The following is a 19500-nucleotide window of genomic DNA, read 5'->3' on the forward strand; positions in this document are numbered from 1 at the left end:
ACACGTGACCTTTCAACTTCGTATTTTCGTTTAGTTTCTTTTTCGGATCATATTATTTGAGATTATTTCACGTTAGTTCAAATTACTATGGCTATGGATATGTTCGTGAATTAATCTGGCTAAATTCAAAGGGAGAATTTTAAATATGAACCCCACATAATTAATTCCGGGGTCCTTACAGCTACGTATACAAAATATTAAATACAAAATAGCAGGGTTTAATGTTTGGCATCCATATCCTATATTAGTTAAGAAAATATATTGTATATACATTTCTGAATTCAAAATTAGAGTAGGACCCAGAAAACCTCTATTTCTATTTTCCTGCATAGACACGCGACGTTGATGGCTACAAAATCTGACGTCACATCTGCTCGACACATCTTTGTCAGTGAACAAAATGGCGACCTACTGTCTTACCGTTGCCCGGCTGCAGGTAGGTGACAGTTTTTCACACATTATATTGCATTTATGTGCCATCGATGTATGAGAATTCACCCTCAAATACAAGTGAATGCACTTTGGATGTGGACCTGATGTCTTTATATGATGTTTGTCTGAGAGAGTACGATCAAAGTCTTGCCGACTTTTCAGGTCATCTTGTCCAGTTGCCTCGAAGCTTCGTCATGAACTCAAGTTTGTCATTTCCACACAAATATATGGCTTTTTAAAGCCATTTGTAATGTTGAAAATTGGAAGAATGTGGCCTACTGTAAGATGTCATTGCGCTCTATATGTCATTTCAACCGAGGACACGTTTATTGATTGCAAGGTTAACGCAAGGTTAGGGCGCATAGCAACCACACAGGGCGCTGGCAAGCACGACGCAGCCTGGCCAGTGAAAACAATACGGTCAGAATACTGTCCCTAAATAGAGGTGTCATTCGAAAGCAGTTTGTCATACGATTCTTGACTATTTCTGATCTTTTGTGTTTTTTTAAAATCTCAAGTCAAAATTGACTTATTGGCATTATGCTGAAGTCTTGTTTAAAAAAAAAAAATCTTGCCATTTTTAGAGCTGTTTGACGTTCATAGATCTGGTTTCCTCCCCATACCTTTGAGTGACAGTACGTATTTGGTGACACGGAAAGACAAAATACCTGTTGATTTCTGTATGTCTCAGCTGTTGTAGATGTCAGTTGTATGACAGGGTTCAGGGATTTTCATTGAAGGACTCATTTAGCGCTGATTATTGACTAAACATTAGAATTTTCCAGATGTCCTCGTATTTGACACTGGTATGCTGGCAATCACACATGCATACATTCTCAAATGCTTGTTTACCCCACATTATGCCAATGATATGATCTCATCCGGTTCCATACAATTCCACAGCTCCCATCTAGAGGCACAGGAAGAGCTGTTTCACCTTGAGCTAGAATGAGTCTATGTGCTCAACAAGAAAATGTTGAGGTTATTTGCCACTCCCATCCACATACTGCTCTCTATATACACACTTGTGCATAACTTTCTGTAATAAACCCACCCTTCCCTTTTTATGATTTATTTCTTTGCGGGTGCAGGCACTCTTTTTCATCCAAGTTGACTACTCATGGTCCTCTGTAGCTCAATTGGTAGAGCATGGCGCTTGTAACGCCAGGTTAGTGGGTTCGATCCCTGGGACCACCCATACGTAAAAATGTATGCGCACATGACTGTAAGTCGCTTTGGATAAAAGCGTCTGCTAAATGGCTTATTATTATTATTATTATAGTACACCACCCAAAGAGCTATCTAAATCTAGGCCCAAATTATTTTGATGTACACTTTTTATGTTGAATTATCTCTGTCCCCAGCTTGCCCTGGGCCAGGGTGTGCGGCGCTTGCACGTGTCTGCAGCCTTCAATGCCAAGGCCAAAGTGTCAATGAGCCGCTTTGAGCCCAGCAACTACGTGAACTATGAGAAGCTCAATGAAAATGTTAACATCGTGCGCAAGAGGTCAGTATGCCCCTCTGTTTACACTAGAACATGTCCCTGTTTCATGCCATGCTTATTGAGATAGCTTACAGGCCAGTGTGGAAGGCCTGTTCTAGAGTGGTGCCAGTCTGTTTCTGACTTAGCCAACTTCAATGTCTTGCCAAGGCAATGATGGGACTGTAACGCAGACTTTTTATGTTCAGTGTCAACTGTACAATTAGAGCTATTTGTAGCCATTTACACTCTCAGCACACTCTGCACTCCTCCCTTTCAGACTCAACCGTCCCCTCACCCTCTCAGAAAAGATTGTGTACGGCCATCTGGATGACCCTGTGGGGCAGGACATCGCCAGGGGCCGTACGTACCTGCGTCTGCATCCGGACCGCGTGGCCATGCAGGACGCCACAGCCCAGATGGCCATGCTGCAGTTCATCAGCAGTGGCCTGCCCCAGGTGGCCGTGCCCTCCACCATCCACTGCGATCATCTGATCGAGGCCCAGATCGGAGGAGCCAAGGACCTGGCGAGGGCAAAGGTGAGAAGTCAGGGGCAGGCCTCGAATTTCCCGGCAACAGCGATGGCCGTCTGCCCCCTTGTGTGGTCGTAATGCCCCCTAATAAAATCCATGCCTTGCGGTGAAAGTGGCTGACTATAATAATCTCCCAGCTGCCAATCGCTGTGCTCCGAAGCACCTTTCACTCACATGGCTCTCTCAGATATCTCAGTTCTTATTGGCCAATGTCCATCACGTGATCTGGTCCTTATCACAGGCCTCGCAGCTCTGTAGTAGGCTACAAGTGAAGACCGACACATCGGGGATGCAACGGTGCGCATCATTCTTATCTAATTCCGAGGCGCACATTGAATAAGTTAGAACTGTCCACGTTTACTTTTCCTCAGTCAACAAGATGAGTAACGAACAGCGACAACACTAGCCTATGTCAATCTACTATTCCCCATAGTACAAAAATATACCTTCTCTATTGGTCAGCTTAAATATTCCAAACAGTATCTGGGACAGTTGTGGGACGATGGATCCCAAATTCATACAACCACTGTACATAAAAAACCTGTTTAAAAGCAGTTTGGCTGATGCAACAGATCAGAATGTTTAGCTTTAAAATGGTGATAAACTATTTCCTCACAGTATAAGTGCAAACGGCAGTAGGCTATACGTGCCAATCTTCCAAAATGCAATTAGTGGGAAAATGTGACGAAGATGAAAATATCCTTTAGAAAGAAGGAAGATCAAAAGCTGCAACAACGAGCATGGGCTGTTAATATGACTAGGATTGTGTCTTTGGCTGCTGGACAATGAAAGAATGTTGAACATGAGAGAAATAGCCTACTGGTTTCAATGGTATGAGGAAGGGTTTATAAAATAATTCCCTCAACATTCCTATGGCCAGAATTTGACTAGGCTACTTTAAAGTAAGGTAAGACATGCCTCATAAAATAAAAAGTCCAGGTTTTAAACAATTACGTTTATGGTTCCAAAATTCTGACTGACTCCGCTCAGATTGCAAGGTGGGTGACGTTGTGGTGCGCAACAGGCACTGGCCTTTCCTATCTGAATGAACAGTGCCTCGTATGTCGACAGAATCAAGCCTTTAGACGTTAATATGAATTATCCTACATATTTTCCATTAAAAGTCTCATTAACGTTTGGCTACATTTTCTGGTGCCTCCCTCATGTCAGCATCAGTGTGGACAGAGGCTGTAGCCAATACACATAGCCTATCACCTACACTTTGACATGTAGGCAAATTATATATGTACATGTTTTCTTAACAGAATAGCTGGAGTTTTTTTTGGTTTTCAAATGCATTTTATTGGCTATTTTGGTTAATGACCTTGGTGCGCTAGCAGATTGGGCACCTTGAAGGCCAAATGGCCTTGCCCCTAAAATCATGAAGTTCCAGGCCTGATCAGGGAAGGCCTGGACAGGGGGATGGAGGCAGGTAGCTTAGCTGTTAAGAGCTTTGGGCCAGTAACCGAAAGGTCGCTGGTTCAAATCCCAGAGCTGGCTAGGTGAGCAATCTGCCGATGTGCCCTTGAGCAAGGCACTTAACCCTAATTGTTAATGTACGTCACTCTGGATAAGAGCGTCTGCTAAATGACTAAAATGTAAAATCGTCTGGCCTGGGGGATGGAGGCAGGACTAGAGAATAAACTACCGGTAATAATATTTGTCCTTTTCTCTTGGTCCTTAGGATATTAATGCGGAGGTGTATAACTTCCTGGCCAGTGCTGGAGCTAAATATGGAGTGGGCTTCTGGAAACCAGGCTCTGGCATAATCCATCAGGTACAGTAACAAGGCTACTCTGAAATTACACTTTTGAAGGCACAAAAGTTGCTGGTAATGCACTCACTTGATTATAGACAAGATGTCCTTATAGAATTACATTCCTATAAAAATTGTATGAATGTATGTCCAGATTTTCATTATACGTTCACATAAGATATTGCACATTTATAATGAAGAGCTATCTGTTTGCAGTACCATATCTGACTATTATATCTCACCCATTCAGATCATCCTGGAGAACTATGCCTACCCAGGGGTGTTGCTGATTGGCACAGACTCTCACACACCCAATGGTGGCGGACTGGGCTCCATCTGCATTGGAGTGGGAGGGGCTGATGCTGTTGATGTCATGGCTGGCATCCCCTGGGAGCTCAAGTGTCCCAAGGTAAGTGATTCACAGTTTATATTTAAAACACCTTTTTCCGATGTCCCAGTAATATAGTACAGTGGTATAATGCATTTCTACAACTGATACTACATAAACTTCACTTAACCATGTTCTCCTCCTGTCCCCTGTCAGGTTATTGGGGTGAAGCTGACAGGCAAGCTGTCAGGGTGGACATCCCCCAAGGATGTGATCCTTAAGGTAGCTGGGATTCTGACAGTGAAGGGAGGTACTGGAGCCATTGTGGAGTACCATGGACCTGGGGTGGACTCCATCTCCTGCACAGGTCAGAGAGAGGGAGGACTTGTTTACTACTGCACACTTCATAGGGGTTATGCCGTCAATAAGACAGTTCATAATCTATCTAGGATGGTGACCAGCTGACCACTGCTAATCTCTGGTCTAATGTACTGTACTTCTGTTTTTCTATGTATGGTGTGAGGAGCACAATCATCAATCAAGTGTTTACTATCAAGCCACATTGTAGTACATTTTGTGTTGTAGAAATGCCCGTAGTAACCTACAGCCTATTGTGTGTTTTAGGAATGGCCACTATCTGCAACATGGGGGCTGAGATTGGAGCCACTACCTCTGTGTTCCCCTACAACCACCGCATGAAGACCTACCTGGAGAAGACTGGTCGTGGAGGTCAGTCAGTTCATGTCATCAAACACGTCTGTGTGTGTGTGATGTGCAATGATCTCTCAGGTTATGTGCTGAATATGTTTGGAAGTTCTGTGATTGCATCCCAAATGGCACCCTATTCCCTATATAATACACTATAAAGGGAATAGGGTGCCATTTTGGACGCTCACCTGGAAGGTTTGTCATTTCTTTCAAAGAGATGTTTGATCCATTTATCCGACCCGTTGCCCTCCCTCTCATCTCAGACATTGCTGCCCTGGCTGACGATTACGCTGACCTGCTGGTTCCTGACACGGGCTGTGAGTATGACTCGATGGTCGAGATCAACCTAGATGAGGTGAGTGCCCTCCCCTGCTCTTTCTTCTCTCTCTCTCACACACACACACACACACACACACAACCTAAACATGCTACCGTTCTCTGTCCCTCCTAGCTGAAGCCCCACATCAACGGGCCCTTCACCCCCGACCTGGCCCACTCCATGGCAGACATCGGGGCCACTGCAGTGAAAAATGGCTGGCCCCTGGAGGTCAAAGTGGGTCAGTGCAGCCTTCAGATCCTTTTGACATCACAGCTGGCCATCACAGCCATCTCTCTGTTTAGACCTTAAATAGCTATTTAAGGGAACACTAAAATAACACATCCTATATCTGAATGAATGAAATAATCTTATTAAATACTTTTTTCTTTACATAGTTGAATGTGCTGACAACAAAATCACACAAAAATGATCAATGGAAATCAAATGTATCAACCCATGGAGGTCTGGATTTCACCCTCAAAATTAAAGTGGAAAACCACACTACAGGCTGATCCAACTTTGATGTAATGTCCTTAAAACAAGTCAAAATGAGGCTCAGTAGTGTGTATGGCCTCCACGTGCCTGTATGACCTCCCTACAACGCCTGGGCATGCTCCTGATGAGGTGGCGGATGGTCTCCTGAGGGATCTCCTCCCAGACCTGGACTAAAGCATCCGCCAACTCCTGGACAGTCTGTGGTGCAACGTGGCGTTAGTGGATGGAGCGAGACATGATGTCCCAGATGTGCTCAATTGGATTCAGGTCTGGGGAACGGGCGGGCCAGTCCATAGCGTCAATGCCTTCCTCTTGCAGGAACTGCTGACACACTCCAGCCACATGAGGTCTAGCATTGTCTTGGAACCCAGGGCCAACCGCACCAGCATATGGTCTCACAAGGGGTCTGAGGATCTCATCTCGGTACCTAATGGCAGTCAGGCTACCTCTGGCGAGCACATGGAGGGCTGTGCGGCCCCCCAAAGAAATGCCACCCCACACCATGACTGACCCACCGCCAAACCGGTCATGCTGGAGGATGTTGCAGGCAGCAGAACGTTCTCCACAGCGTCTCCAGACTCTGTCACATGTGCTCAGTGTGAACCTGCTTTCATCTGTGAAGAGCACAGGGCGCCAGTGGCGAATTTGCCAATCTTGGTGTTCTCTGGCAAATGCCAAACGTCCTGCACGGTGTTGGGCTCTAAGCACAACCCCCACCTGTGGACGTCGGGCCCTCATACCACCCTCATGGAGTCTGTTTCTGACCGTTTGAGCAGACACATGCACATTTGTGGCCTGCTGGAGGTCATTTTGCAGGGCTCTGGCAGTGCTCCTCCTTGCACAAAGGAGGTGGTAGCGGTCCTGCTGCTGGGTTGTTGCCCTCCTCCACGTCTCCTGATGTACTGGCCTGTCTCCTGGTAGCGCCTCCATGCTCTGGACACTACGCTGACAGACACAGCAAACCTTCTTGCCACAGCTCGCATTGATGTGCCATCCTGGATGAGCTGCACTACCTTGAGCCACTTGTGTGGGTTGTAGACTCCGTCTCATGCTACCACTAGAGTGAAAGCACCGCCAGCATTCAAAAGTGACTAAAACATCAGCCAGGAAGCATAGGAACTGAGAAGTGGTCTGTGGTCACCACCTGCAAAACCAGTCCTTTATTGGGGGTGTCTTGCTAATTGCCTATAATTTCCACCTGTTGTCTATTCCATTTGCACAACAGCATGTGAAATTTATTGTCAATCAGTGTTGCTTCCTAAGTGGACAGTTTGATTTCACAGAAGTGTGATTGACTTGGAGTTACATTGTGTTGTTTAAGTGTTCCCTTTATTTTTTTGAGCAGTGTATATTATGAATATCTATAAACTATACATATCTGGCTTTAGCCTTATATACTGAACTATAGATTTTCTATTGAGAAAGACATACAGCAGGTGGCTCGTTAAGCTCTCTGTCCCCTCCCCTCAGGTCTGATTGGCAGCTGCACCAACTCCAGTTATGAGGACATGGGCCGCTCTGCCTCTGTGGCCAAACAGGCCCTGGACAAAGGGCTGAAGTGCAAGGCTGCATTCACCATCACCCCCGGGTCTGAACAGATCCGTGCCACAATCGAGCGAGATGGATATGTGAGTCCCTGGGCATGGGCAGATGTCTAGGATAGGGGAAGGGGATATGACCAGGGATGTCTGGGGTGCTGGTCACTCCCCTAACAAATCAGGGCAACAGGATAACTGTTGTAGAATATTGTTGACATCCTCCTAAGAATCAAGGATGTTAACATTGGCTCTGCGCTCTATTTTAAGGGCATCATAAGTAGCCAATTTGGAATTTAAACTCTGGATGTTGATATCTTCAGCAGGAACTACTACTACTAGCTGCTCCTAACTGAAGCTGTATGTTGTTCTGTAGTCCAAGATCCTCGGTGACGTTGGTGGAATGGTCCTGGCCAATGCCTGTGGACCCTGCATTGGACAGTGGGACAGGTAATACTGAGTTGACATACTCATTCATGTTAAGGGCTTTTGGGGGGACTGTATTACCAGCAATCATGAGTCATGACTGCATTAAAATTCAATGTGACCGCTGAGTCACTGTAATCTCCTTTTATGCAGTCTGTACATGTGTTAGTGGTAGCCAACTCATTAACTATCATCAGGTTGCTAATGGCCTGGTACTCAGGGCTCTACTGTCCCTCTAACCACTCTGACATCAATGCAAATTAAATCGAAAATCACATCAAACACTTTTAAAACTCACCTCACTGTGATTGATCAATTTGAAGTTCAACAGGTTGAAACTGAGTGGAAAACACGGTCGTTGTGTATGTTTCAAAGGCTAACCCAATGAAATGGACAGTGTTTTCTAAGGTGATGATTAATTCAAAACAGCCATATGCATATTAGAGCTTATGCATAAGCATAGGCCTATATATGAGCCCAAGACCCCCAAAAATAAAAAACCTGAATTAAAATAATGATTGTATCTTTATACAATACATAGCCTACCGCATAATATACTTGGCAGAAAAACATACAATTGAAGTCGGAAGTGTACATACACCTTAGCCAAATACATTTAAACTCAGTTTTTCACAATTTCTGACATTTTAATCCTAGTACAAATTCCCCGTCTTAGGTCAGTTAGTATCACCACTTTATTTTAAGAATGTGAAATGTCAGAATAATAGTAGAGTGATTTTATTTAAGCTTTTATTTCTTTTATCACATTCCCAGTGGGTCAGAAGTTTACATGCACTCAATAAGTATTTGGTAGCATTGCCTTTAAATTGTTTAACTTTGGGTCAAATGTTTCGGGTAGCCTTCCACAAGCTTCCCACAATAAGTTGGGTGAATTTTGGCCCATTCCTCCTGACAAAGCTGGTGTAACTGAGTCAGGTTTGTAGGCCTCCTTGCTCGCACACGCTTTTTCAGTTCTGCCCAAAATGTTCTATAGGATTGAGGTTAGGGCTTTGTGATGGCCACTCCAATACCTTGACTTTGTTGTCCTTAAGCCATTTTGCCACAACTTTGGGAGTGTGCTTGGGGTCATTGTCCATTTGGAAGACCCATTTGCGACCAAGCTTTAACTTCCTGACTGATGTCTTGAGATGTTGCTTCAATATATCCACATAATTTTCCTTCCTCATGATGCCATCTATTTTGTGAAGTGCACCAGTCCCTCCTGCAGCAAAGCACCCCCACAGCATGATGCTGCCACCCCCGTGCTTCACCGTTGGGATGGTGTTATTCGGCTTGCAAGCGTTCCCCTTTTTCCTCCAAACATAACCATGGTCATTATGGCCAAACAGTTCTATTTTTGTTTCATCAGACCAGAGGACATTTCTCCAAAAAGTATGATCTTTGTTCCCATGTGCAGTTGCAAACTAAGTAAGTAAGCATTTCACTGTAATGTCTGCACCTGTTGTATTCGGCGCATGTGACCAATAAAATTTGATTTGATTTGAAACTGTAGTCTGGCTTTTTTATGGTGGTTTTGGAGCAATAGCGCATAGGACTCGTTTTACTGTGGATATAGACGCTGTTGTTCTGGGATTGATTTGCACTTTTCGCACCAAAGTACGTTCATCTCTAGGAGACAACGCGTCTCCTTCCTGAGCGGTGTGACAGCTGCGTGGTCCCATGGCGTTTATTCTTGCGTACTATTGTTTGTACAGATGAACGTGGTACCTTCAGGCGTTTGGATATTGCTCCCAAGGATGAACCAGACTTGTTGAGGTGTACAACATTTTTTCTGAAGTCTTGGCTCATATCTTTTGATTTTCCCATGATGTCAAGCAAAGAGGCACTGAGTTTGAAGGTAGGCCTTGAAATACATCCACAGGTGTACACCTCCAATTGACTCAAATTATGTCAATTAGCCTATCAGAAGCTTCTAAAGCCATGACATAATTTTCTGGAATTTTCCAAGCTGTTTAAAGGCACAGTCAACTTAGTGTACAGTGGGGGAAAAAAGTATTTAGTCAGCCACCAATTGTGCAAGTTCTCCCACTTAAAAAGATGAGAGAGGCCTGTAATTTTCATCATAGGTACACGTCAACTATGACAGACGACAGTGAGAATTTTTTTCCAGAAAATCACATTGTAGGATTGTTAATGAATTTATTTGCAAATTATGGTGGAAAATAAGTATTTGGTCAATAACAAAAGTTTCTCAATACTTTGTTATATACCCTTTGTTGGCAATGACACAGGTCAAACGTTTTCTGTAAGTCTTCACAAGGTTTTCACACACTGTTGCTGGTATTTTGGCCCATTCCTCCATGCAGATCTCCTCTAGAGCAGTGATGTTTTGGGGCTGTCGCTGGGCAACACGGACTTTCAACTCCCTCCAAAGATTTTCTATGGGGTTAAGATCTGGAGACTGGCTAGGCCACTCCAGGACCTTGAAATGCTTCTTACGAAGCCACTCCTTCGTTGCCCGGGCGGTGTGTTTGGGATCATTGTCATGCTGAAAGACCCAGCCACGTTTAATCTTCAATGCCCTTGCTGATGGAAGGAGGTTTTCACTCAAAATGTCACGATACATGGCCCCATTCATTCTTTCCTTTACACGGATCAGTCGTCCTGGTCCCTTTGAAGAAAAACAGCCCCAAAGCATGATGTTTCCACCCCCATGCTTCACAGTAGGTATGGTGTTCTTTGGATGCAACTCAGCATTCTCTGTCCTCCAAACACGACGAGTTGAGTTTTTACCAAAAAGTTATATTTTGGTTTCATCTGACCAAATGACATTCTCCCAATCCTCTTCTGGATCATCCAAATGCACTCTAGCAAACTTCAGACGGGCCTGGACATGTACTGGCTTAAGCAGGGGGACACGTCTGGCACTGCAGGATTTGAGTCCCTGGCGGCGTAGTGTGTTACTGATGGTAGGCTTTGTTACTTTGGTCCCAGCTCTCTGCAGGTCATTCACTAGGTCCCCCCGTGTGGTTCTGGGATTTTTGCTCACCGTTCTTGTGATCATTTTGACCCCACGGGCCTCTCTCATCTTTTTAAGTGGGAGAACTTGCACAATTGGTGGCTGACTAAATACTTTTTTTCCCCACTGTATGTAAACTTCTGACCCACTGGAATTGTGATACAGTGAATTATAAGTGAAATAATCTGTCTGTAAACAATTGTTGGAAAGGTTACTTGTGTCATGCACAAAGTAGATGTCTTAACCAACTTGCCAAAACTATAGTTTGTTAACAAGAAATTTGTGGAGTGGTTGAAAAACAAGTTTTAATGACTCCAACCTAAGTGTATGTAAACATCTGACTTCAACTGTGTGTATATATGTGTGTGTATGTATATAAAGTGAGGGGGAAAATAATTTGATCCCCTGCTGATTTTGTACGTTTGCCCACTGACAAAGACATGAACAGTCTATCATTTTAATGGTAGGTTTATTTGAACAGTGAGAGACAGAATAACAACAAAAAAATCCAGAAAAACGCATGTCAAAAATGTTATAAATTGATTTGCATTTTAATGAGGGGAAAAGTGTTTGACCCCTCTGCAAAACATGACTTAGTACTTGGTGGCAAAACCCTTGTTGGCAATCACAGAGGTCAGACGTTTCTTGTAGTTGGCCACCAGGTTTGCACACATCTCAGGAGGGATTTTGTCCCACTCCTCTTTGCAGATCTTCTCCAAGTCATTAAGGTTTCGAGGCTGACGTTTGGCAACTCGAACCTTCAGCTCCCTCCACAGATTTTCTATGGGATTAAGTTCTGGAGACTGACTAGGCCACTCCAGGACCTTAATGTGCTTCTTCTTGAGCCACTCCTTTGTTGCCTTGGCCGTGTGTTTTGGGTCATTGTCATGCTGGAATACCCATCCACGACCCATTTTCAATGCCCTGGCTGAGGGAAGGAGGTTCTCACCCAAGATTTGACAGTACATGGCCCTGTCCATTGTCCCTTTGATGCGGTGAAGTTGTCCTGTCCCCTTAGCAGAAAAACACCCCCAAAGCATAATGTTTCCACCTCCATGTTTGACGGTGGGGATGGTGTTCTTGGGGTCATAGGCAGCATTCCTTCTCCTCCAAACACGGCGAGTTGAGTTGATGCCAAAGACCTTGATTTTGGTCTCATCTGACCACAACACTTTCACCCAGTTCTCCTCTGAATCATTCAGATGTTCATTGGCAAACTTCAGACGGGCCTGTATATGTGCTTTCTTGAGCAGGGGGACCTTGCGGGCGCTGCAGGATTGAAGTCCTTCACGGCGTAGTATGTTACCAATTGTTTTCTTGGTGACTATGGTCCCAGCTGCCTTGAGATCATTGACAAGATCCTCCCGTGTAGTTCTGGGCTGATTCCTCACCGTTCTCATGATCATTGCAACTCCACGAGGTGAGATCTTGCATGGAGCCGCAGGCCGAGGGAGATTAACAGTTATTTTGTGTTTATTCCATTTGCGAATAATCGCACCAACTGTTGTCACCTTCTCACCAAGCTGCTTGACAATGGCCTTGTATCCCATTCCAGCCTTGTGTAGGTCTACAATCTTGTCCCTGACATCCTTGGAGAGCTCTTTGGTCTTGGCCATGGTGGAGAGTTTGGAATCTGATTGATTGCTTCTGTGGACAGGTGTCTTCTTATACAGGTAACAAACTGAGATTAGGAGCACTCCCTTTAAGAGTGTGCTCCTAATCTCAGCTCGTTACCTGTATAAAAGACACCTGGGAGCCAGAAATCTTTCTGATTGAGAGGGGGTCAAATACTTATTTCCCTCATTAAAATGCAAATCAATTTATAACATTTTTGACATGCGTTTTTCTGGATTTTGTTGTTGTTATTCTGTCTCTCACTGTTCAAATAAACCTACCATTAAAATTATAGACTGACCATTTCTTTGTCAGTGGGCAAACGTACAAAATCAGCAGGGGATCAAATACTTTTTTCCCTCACTGTACATGTGTCACGTAAAGAGAGCAAGGGTTGAGGGAGTAGGGAATGTTTTTTTCCTAAACAAGTGAGGGATTTCGGTAACAACTTTTCAGTCAGAAATGGCTGTAATTATTTTGCTGGTTCAGCTACATGGACAGCGTAATAAACACTGTTGATGTTTTGTGGTGGTCGCTGCAGCAAGGGGGAGAGACAACAGGTGCTAGACACAGCGCAGCAAGTCTGAGCCTGCCCAGCATAATCAAATCAACTGCGGTCGGAATAGCTCTAGTCGTGTGTCTTTTTAATTATTTCATCAAACAGTGCACTTAAAGCATCAGACAAGCTCAGTGCATATAGCTGATTTTGATTAAAACACATAGGATGTGTCTATGAAAATTACACCTTTAAAAATGTTTACCAATTGATTGGTCAAAAGAACAGACTACTCTCGGTCGACCAAGATTATTATTATTATTATTATTATTATTTAATTTTGTATGTACATGTTCCAAAGGCGCGCATCAGCAGCTTTTATGTGTGGAGGCCTGGCGATGCTAAACGTGTTTATGTTAATTAACGTCAATTACCGTGAGACGGGCAGTCTTTTGCATGACAACCAGCTGACACATTTCATGACTGCCACAGCCCTATTCATGTTCATTCTGTTATTCATTTGGACTTAAATCTCCTATTAAAAATTTCTGAAGATACTGTGTGTGTATCAAATGGCATCCTATTCCCTATGTAGTGCACTGCTTTTGACCATGGCCCATAGGGCTTTGGTCAAAAGTAGTGCACTATATAGGGAATAGGGTGCCATTTGGGACAAAGTGTTAAGTTGATGTTTCTGTTCAGGCGTGATGTGAAGAAGGGAGAGAAGAACACCATCGTCACATCTTACAACAGGAACTTCACCGCCAGGAACGACGCCAACCCAGCCACACACGCCTTTGTCGCCTCCCCTGAGGTACTGTTAGGACGCTGAATACACCCAGCTTTGCTGACTCTTTCTCTCTTTTCTCACTCGCATAGAAATATTATACACTTGCACACTGGTACACACACACACCTCTCTCCCTTGTCCTCTCCTCCTCCAGATCGTCACAGCCCTGGCCATTGCAGGAACCCTGGATTTCAACCCTGAGGTTGATTACCTCACTGCCGCCAACGGAGAGAAGTTCAAGCTGGAGCCCCCCAGTGCAGACGAGCTTCCCAAGTTGGATTTTGACCCCGGTCAGGACACCTACCAGCACCCCCCTGCCGAGGGTGGCTCCAAGCTGAGGGTGGACGTCAGCCCCACCAGCACCCGGCTGCAGCTGCTGGAGCCCTTCGACAAGTGGGCCGGAGGTGACCTGGAGGACCTGCAAGTCCTCATCAAGGTCAGGGGTCAAAGGACAAACTGGGGTCTGTTCAGGAGGGTGCAACGTTACAGAACGTTCAGATAGAAATGTATTTTGTAACTGAAGACTCATTGAAGGATCATTTCCAGTCAACCTTACTCTTCTCCTTTTCCCATTCCACAATTTGTGCTCTCTCTCCAGGTAAAGGGGAAATGCACCACAGACCACATCAGCGCCGCTGGTCCCTGGCTCAAGTTCCGTGGTCACCTTGACAACATCTCCAACAACATGCTAATTGGAGCAGTCAACATCGAGAACGACGGCGTCAACAAGATCAAGAACCAGCTGACGGGAGAGTACGGCGGTGTGCCTGATGTCGCCCGCCATTACAAGGTAAGCGCCCCAGATGATGAAAATGACCCTTGACCCCTATCTCAAACCACATCCTCACTTGATCAACCAGGGTACTTTTTGCTCAAATTTCCCTTTGAAAGTCTGTTGTTTGTGTCTCTAGTTAATATTCAGCCCTTTTTATAGATTTTTCTAAGAGTGCTTGATATCGATTTAAGCATTTGGCCATCAGTGTAAGAAACTGCAATTGATTAGGGATTTTAAGTTTCCTTTTACTCTCCTCACCTTCCTCCTCTGTCCCAGGCCAACGGTCTGTCGTGGGTGGTTGTGGGAGATGACAACTACGGTGAGGGATCCAGCAGAGAGCATGCGGCTCTGGAGCCCAGACACCTGGGAGGAAGATGCATCATTGTCAAGAGCTTCGCCAGGATCCACGGTAATTTATGTACAGGCCAAAAGTGACAGATTGTGTATGCGCATGCGCCCGCAGAACATTGCATCTACATTGCTTCCCTCACCAACTTCATTTTCAACATCCACCCAACTAACCTTTTTTCTTTGCTCCTCACTGCAGAGACGAATCTGAAGAAACAGGGAATGCTGCCCCTGACCTTCCAGAACCCTGCTGACTACGACAAGATCCGCCCAGACGACAAGATCTCCATCAAAGGACTTGCAACCTTCGCCCCAGGAAAGGTGAGTGGCACTTAAACCAATCTGTAGGTTTTTGTTCCAGCTCATCATGAACAAACCGTATTTAACTAATCATGGTCTAAATGAAAGACTGTCCAGGATCAGAATCGCCCACCTCCAGTGTAGGGGCTGGGACTTAGTTTCCAGATAGCTAAGGTTCATATAGTTTTTCACTAATCCACCATGTATGTATATCTAACGGTGAATCCCTGTCCCTCCAGCCCCTGTCTACGGTAGTGAAGCACAGTGACGGCACCAAAGATGAGTTCCAGCTGAACCACACCTTCAACGAGACACAGATCGAATGGTTTCAGGCCGGCTCGGCCCTCAACAGGATGAAGGAGCTCCAGTAACTTGAGAAAGAGAGGGAAGAAGAGCTACGGATACAGGGGGAGGGGTTGAGAGGAAAGGGGACATGGGTCAGGCAGAGAGGGGGCAGGTTTGCCGTGTTTTAAAGATATGGGATGTCTCAATAGTCTTGAATGGCTTCCTCCCGCTCCTTATGTTTGTTACCACTGATCTGTAAGGTGAAAGTAAATTAATGATGACTCTATCCACTCCGTTTAACCAATCAGTGATCAGGGAAAGGAGCAGAGGAGAGGAAGCCATTTAAGAGTTTTGAGCCGTTGTAAAGAATAAAAGCCACACCCCTCCAATATGATGATTCCGGTCCAGTACAATCATCAACCGCTGCATGTGACATCCACTGCCCCGCACTGTATAGACAAGTCAAACACGAAACACATAACTTTTCATATGTAAGAAACACATGTCAAACCTTGCAGTACAGATAGCAGGAGTGCATACACACAAAACGGGTACTACTGTACAGTTGTTTATGGTACTGTGAGCTGCTGTGGTAGACCGATAAGTAACTGTCAGTCAGGCATGAATGTTGGCTCACAGATACTTTATACAAAGGGAAGCTTACCGTTGATTGTCACACATACAAACCAACATGCTCTACTTTGAGCAGAACGGTAACCTAACACACTGCCAACTGCAGCTCCTCCTGTTATCACAGCTGTTCAAACTGATTGGTGAGGCTTGAAGTCTGTCAGTCCGTTCTGTAGTCACTCACCTTGTCTCTGAGTTGCACTAGTCTAGCACTGTATCTGTTGTATGCTGCACGAGCTATCTGCTTTAGTGATTGTGTGATCAAGTGGCTGCTTTGTCCTTTCTGCTCTATCCACACACATCGTACCATGTGTTTTGTTAATTTTGTTGTAGATTCTCAAAAATACAAAGAATAGAATACACTTGCCGGTTTAATACAAGGCAAATTGACTTGTCTATATATATATATATATATGTGTGTGTGTGTGTGTGTGCTGTACCTCTTTGTAACAACATCCCACCACCACCGAGTAATAATAATAATACTACACAGGTCAAAGCTTAAAATATTTGAGTGATTGTATTTTTCCTCTCGGAAAGCTTGGATGTGCATTAAAATATGTTTTATGCAGCCTCCTCATAGAGAACAGTGTTGATTATACTACCAGACTCTTTCGCACTGTCCTGTGTATTTTTTTGCGCCCTTTCTTGTAATCTTACATGTTAAAATCCTAGCCCTTGTGTTTTTCATTGTCTTTACCACAGAAGTGAACCCATGTGTCAAAGATAGACACTTAAAACCCATTGCTTAGCAGTGTATGGGAACTCTCTCAAACATACTAGCTAACTCTGCCTAGAAACATTTGAGCAGGGAATTACACATTTTATGAATTTTTCTGTAATTAAATTGTTTTTATAGACCACATTGAAACATCGAATCCAACTGCATTAAAGTTGAGTGATAAAGTGCAGCAGCTTTCCGAGTCTGTTGTGGTGTGTTCTGCTTTGCAATGGGAGACATTATGCCATGGACTCCAATGTCTGTTAGATATAAAGCCCGCTCCCATGTCTGTTAGATATAATACCCCCCAGACAGGTCAGGGCTAGATGGGATCCAGCTTTTGTCAGATTGGACTTTTCGTTGCAAGTTACAATTTATGCAGCAGGTTAGGAGAATTAGGTTAAGGTTAGGAAAAGGGTTAGGGTTAGTTAAAATTAAGGGGGGGAAAATCTACTTTTGATGTTAATTTGACAAAAGCTGAATCCTTTCTAGCCATGAACCCCCTAGACAGAATACACACACACAAGCCAAACAATCTCAATAACTCATAATATACTATCATCACTACCCTCCTCCGGTCTACAGTATGGAAATGTATGGTGTTTTTTCTTCTTCTGTATTGCAGAAATTAGTGCTATTCAGTCAAAATGGGTTGTAAAATAAACAGACATTTCAATTAATATAGACAATTGCCTCTGTTGGTTAAGTTAGTTGTATGGCTGGAATTTTGAATTTTTTCTCTCTGTGTGTGTGTGTGAGACAGGGAGGGAGAGAGACAACCCTCTAGGACAGGGTTTCCCAAACTTATTTGAATCAGCTGAGTAGTGCTAGGGCAAAAATCAAAAGGTGCACCCAGGGGCGGCCCCAGGACAGAGTTTGGGAAACCCTGCTCTCTTAAATGTTTTCACTCGCAGTGAATAGATCAGCATCTTATCTTACCGCTCTCATACAGTTTATATGTTGTTTTTCAACAATATTTCTGATCAGAGCTCATGGATGTTCACATTCAGTGAACCACAGCACATATGATATGTTCCCACTGGGCACACACTGGTTGAATCAACATTGTTTCCACGTAATTTCAATGAAATTACGTTGAACCAACGTGGAATAGACGTTGAATTCACGCCTGTGCCCATTGGGTTACTTATTCTATGATTAGGACTACTAGGAATGTAGAGCCGCCTATTACAACACAAAACAACACATGTTTAGTCAAATGAACGAATCGTTCGACTCATTTCGTTCATTTGAGTAAGTTATGCCCAGAGCAAGCAGGAACCCCTATTGGCGAACGATCAACTAAAAACTCGAAATAATCATTATTCTACAAGCCTCTCGTTCACCCGATAGAGGCCTTATTTGAGCTGTCATCTGTGACTGAAATGTATTAAACTGTGCTTCAAACAATGTAAATTGTGATTGCTAGGTATACAAATAAGATTATTTATTGATACCTTTGAAACGAGGTCTAGATGCGACCGCAACCGGACTAGATTTGCCTAATAGGCTATCTTTCGCAAACTGCAGCAGCCACCCAAACGATTCGTTCTCCAGTTCGAGTGTTGAGCATAGACAGGCTGTGTATGTTTTGGTTCTACAAAGCTGTGTCTATCGATAACATTCAATCAATTGATTGCACTCATTTTTGCACCATGCGATTATTTATCAGTTGTATTTTCCTTCTCTATGCTGCCTGCAGCATGATCTATTTTACTGCATGCACATGATAGACATGCACATGATAGACCACATGATAACTGTGGTCCTCTGTAGCTCAGCTGGTAGAGCACGGCGCTTGTAACACCAAGGTAGTGGGTTCGATCCCCGGGATCACCCATACACAAAAATGTATGCACGCATGACTGTAAGTCGCTTTGGATAAAAGCGTCTGCTAAATGGCATATTATTATATTATTATAGACAGTTGGTCACACTTGGCCGCTGAGCCGAGAAGGGTGTAATTGCAGACCGCAATTCGGGGCGTTTTCTGGTATGGGCGTTTCTTGGTATCAAGTTATACCTATTGATGCTCCGCTGCTGAAGAACGCTGTAGTCATTAGATTTCGACAATGTCGGTACATACTTCCACATAGCAACCCCTATCTTTGTTACTTCTCAAAGTGTTCAATTAGATACTTTGCCTAACCAATTCATTCTTTATTTGAAGGCGACATAATCGGATAGCTACAGATAACTGTGGTCCTCTGTAGCTCAGCTGGTAGAGCACGGCGCTTGTAACGCTAAGGTAGTGGGTTCGATCCCCGGGACCACCCATACACAAAAAAAAATTTATGCACGCATGACTGTAAGTCGCTTTGGATAAAAGCGTCTGCTAAATGGCATATTATTATTATAACTGGGAAGCTGTAGCTAGCTACTTGATATTGAAATTAACGTTCCCGAAGAGTACAAGTCACAAGCTTTCAAGTTAGCATAACAAATGCCACTAGGCTGTAGAAGTTGCTAGCCAGCTCCAGTCACTCAGCTGATCTACGCTAGACCTTTTAAACTGGTTTCAACTGTAGCTAATTAGATTAAGTTGTACA

At 44.1% G+C, this 19500-nt stretch overlaps 1 protein-coding gene across 1 annotated transcript; it reads left to right on the forward strand.

Annotated features, from left to right (window-relative positions):
- Window positions 1-358: 358 nt before the first annotated feature.
- On the forward strand, window positions 359-17628 carry LOC121547465 (aconitate hydratase, mitochondrial). The gene is made up of 17 exons (XM_041858776.2): window positions 359-436; window positions 1797-1939; window positions 2193-2451; window positions 4130-4222; window positions 4452-4610; window positions 4746-4896; window positions 5154-5258; window positions 5501-5592; window positions 5689-5794; window positions 7522-7679; window positions 7963-8036; window positions 13805-13916; window positions 14047-14328; window positions 14491-14682; window positions 14944-15076; window positions 15215-15336; window positions 15555-17628. Exons 1-17 carry the CDS (start codon window positions 401-403, stop codon window positions 15684-15686), a joined length of 2349 nt encoding a protein of 782 aa, XP_041714710.1. The 5' UTR covers window positions 359-400; the 3' UTR covers window positions 15687-17628.
- The last annotated feature ends 1872 nt before the right edge of the window (window positions 17629-19500 follow it).

The sequence above is a fragment of the Coregonus clupeaformis genome, chromosome 31 (assembly GCF_020615455.1).
Source record: "Coregonus clupeaformis isolate EN_2021a chromosome 31, ASM2061545v1, whole genome shotgun sequence".
Lineage (NCBI taxonomy): Eukaryota > Metazoa > Chordata > Actinopteri > Salmoniformes > Salmonidae > Coregonus > Coregonus clupeaformis.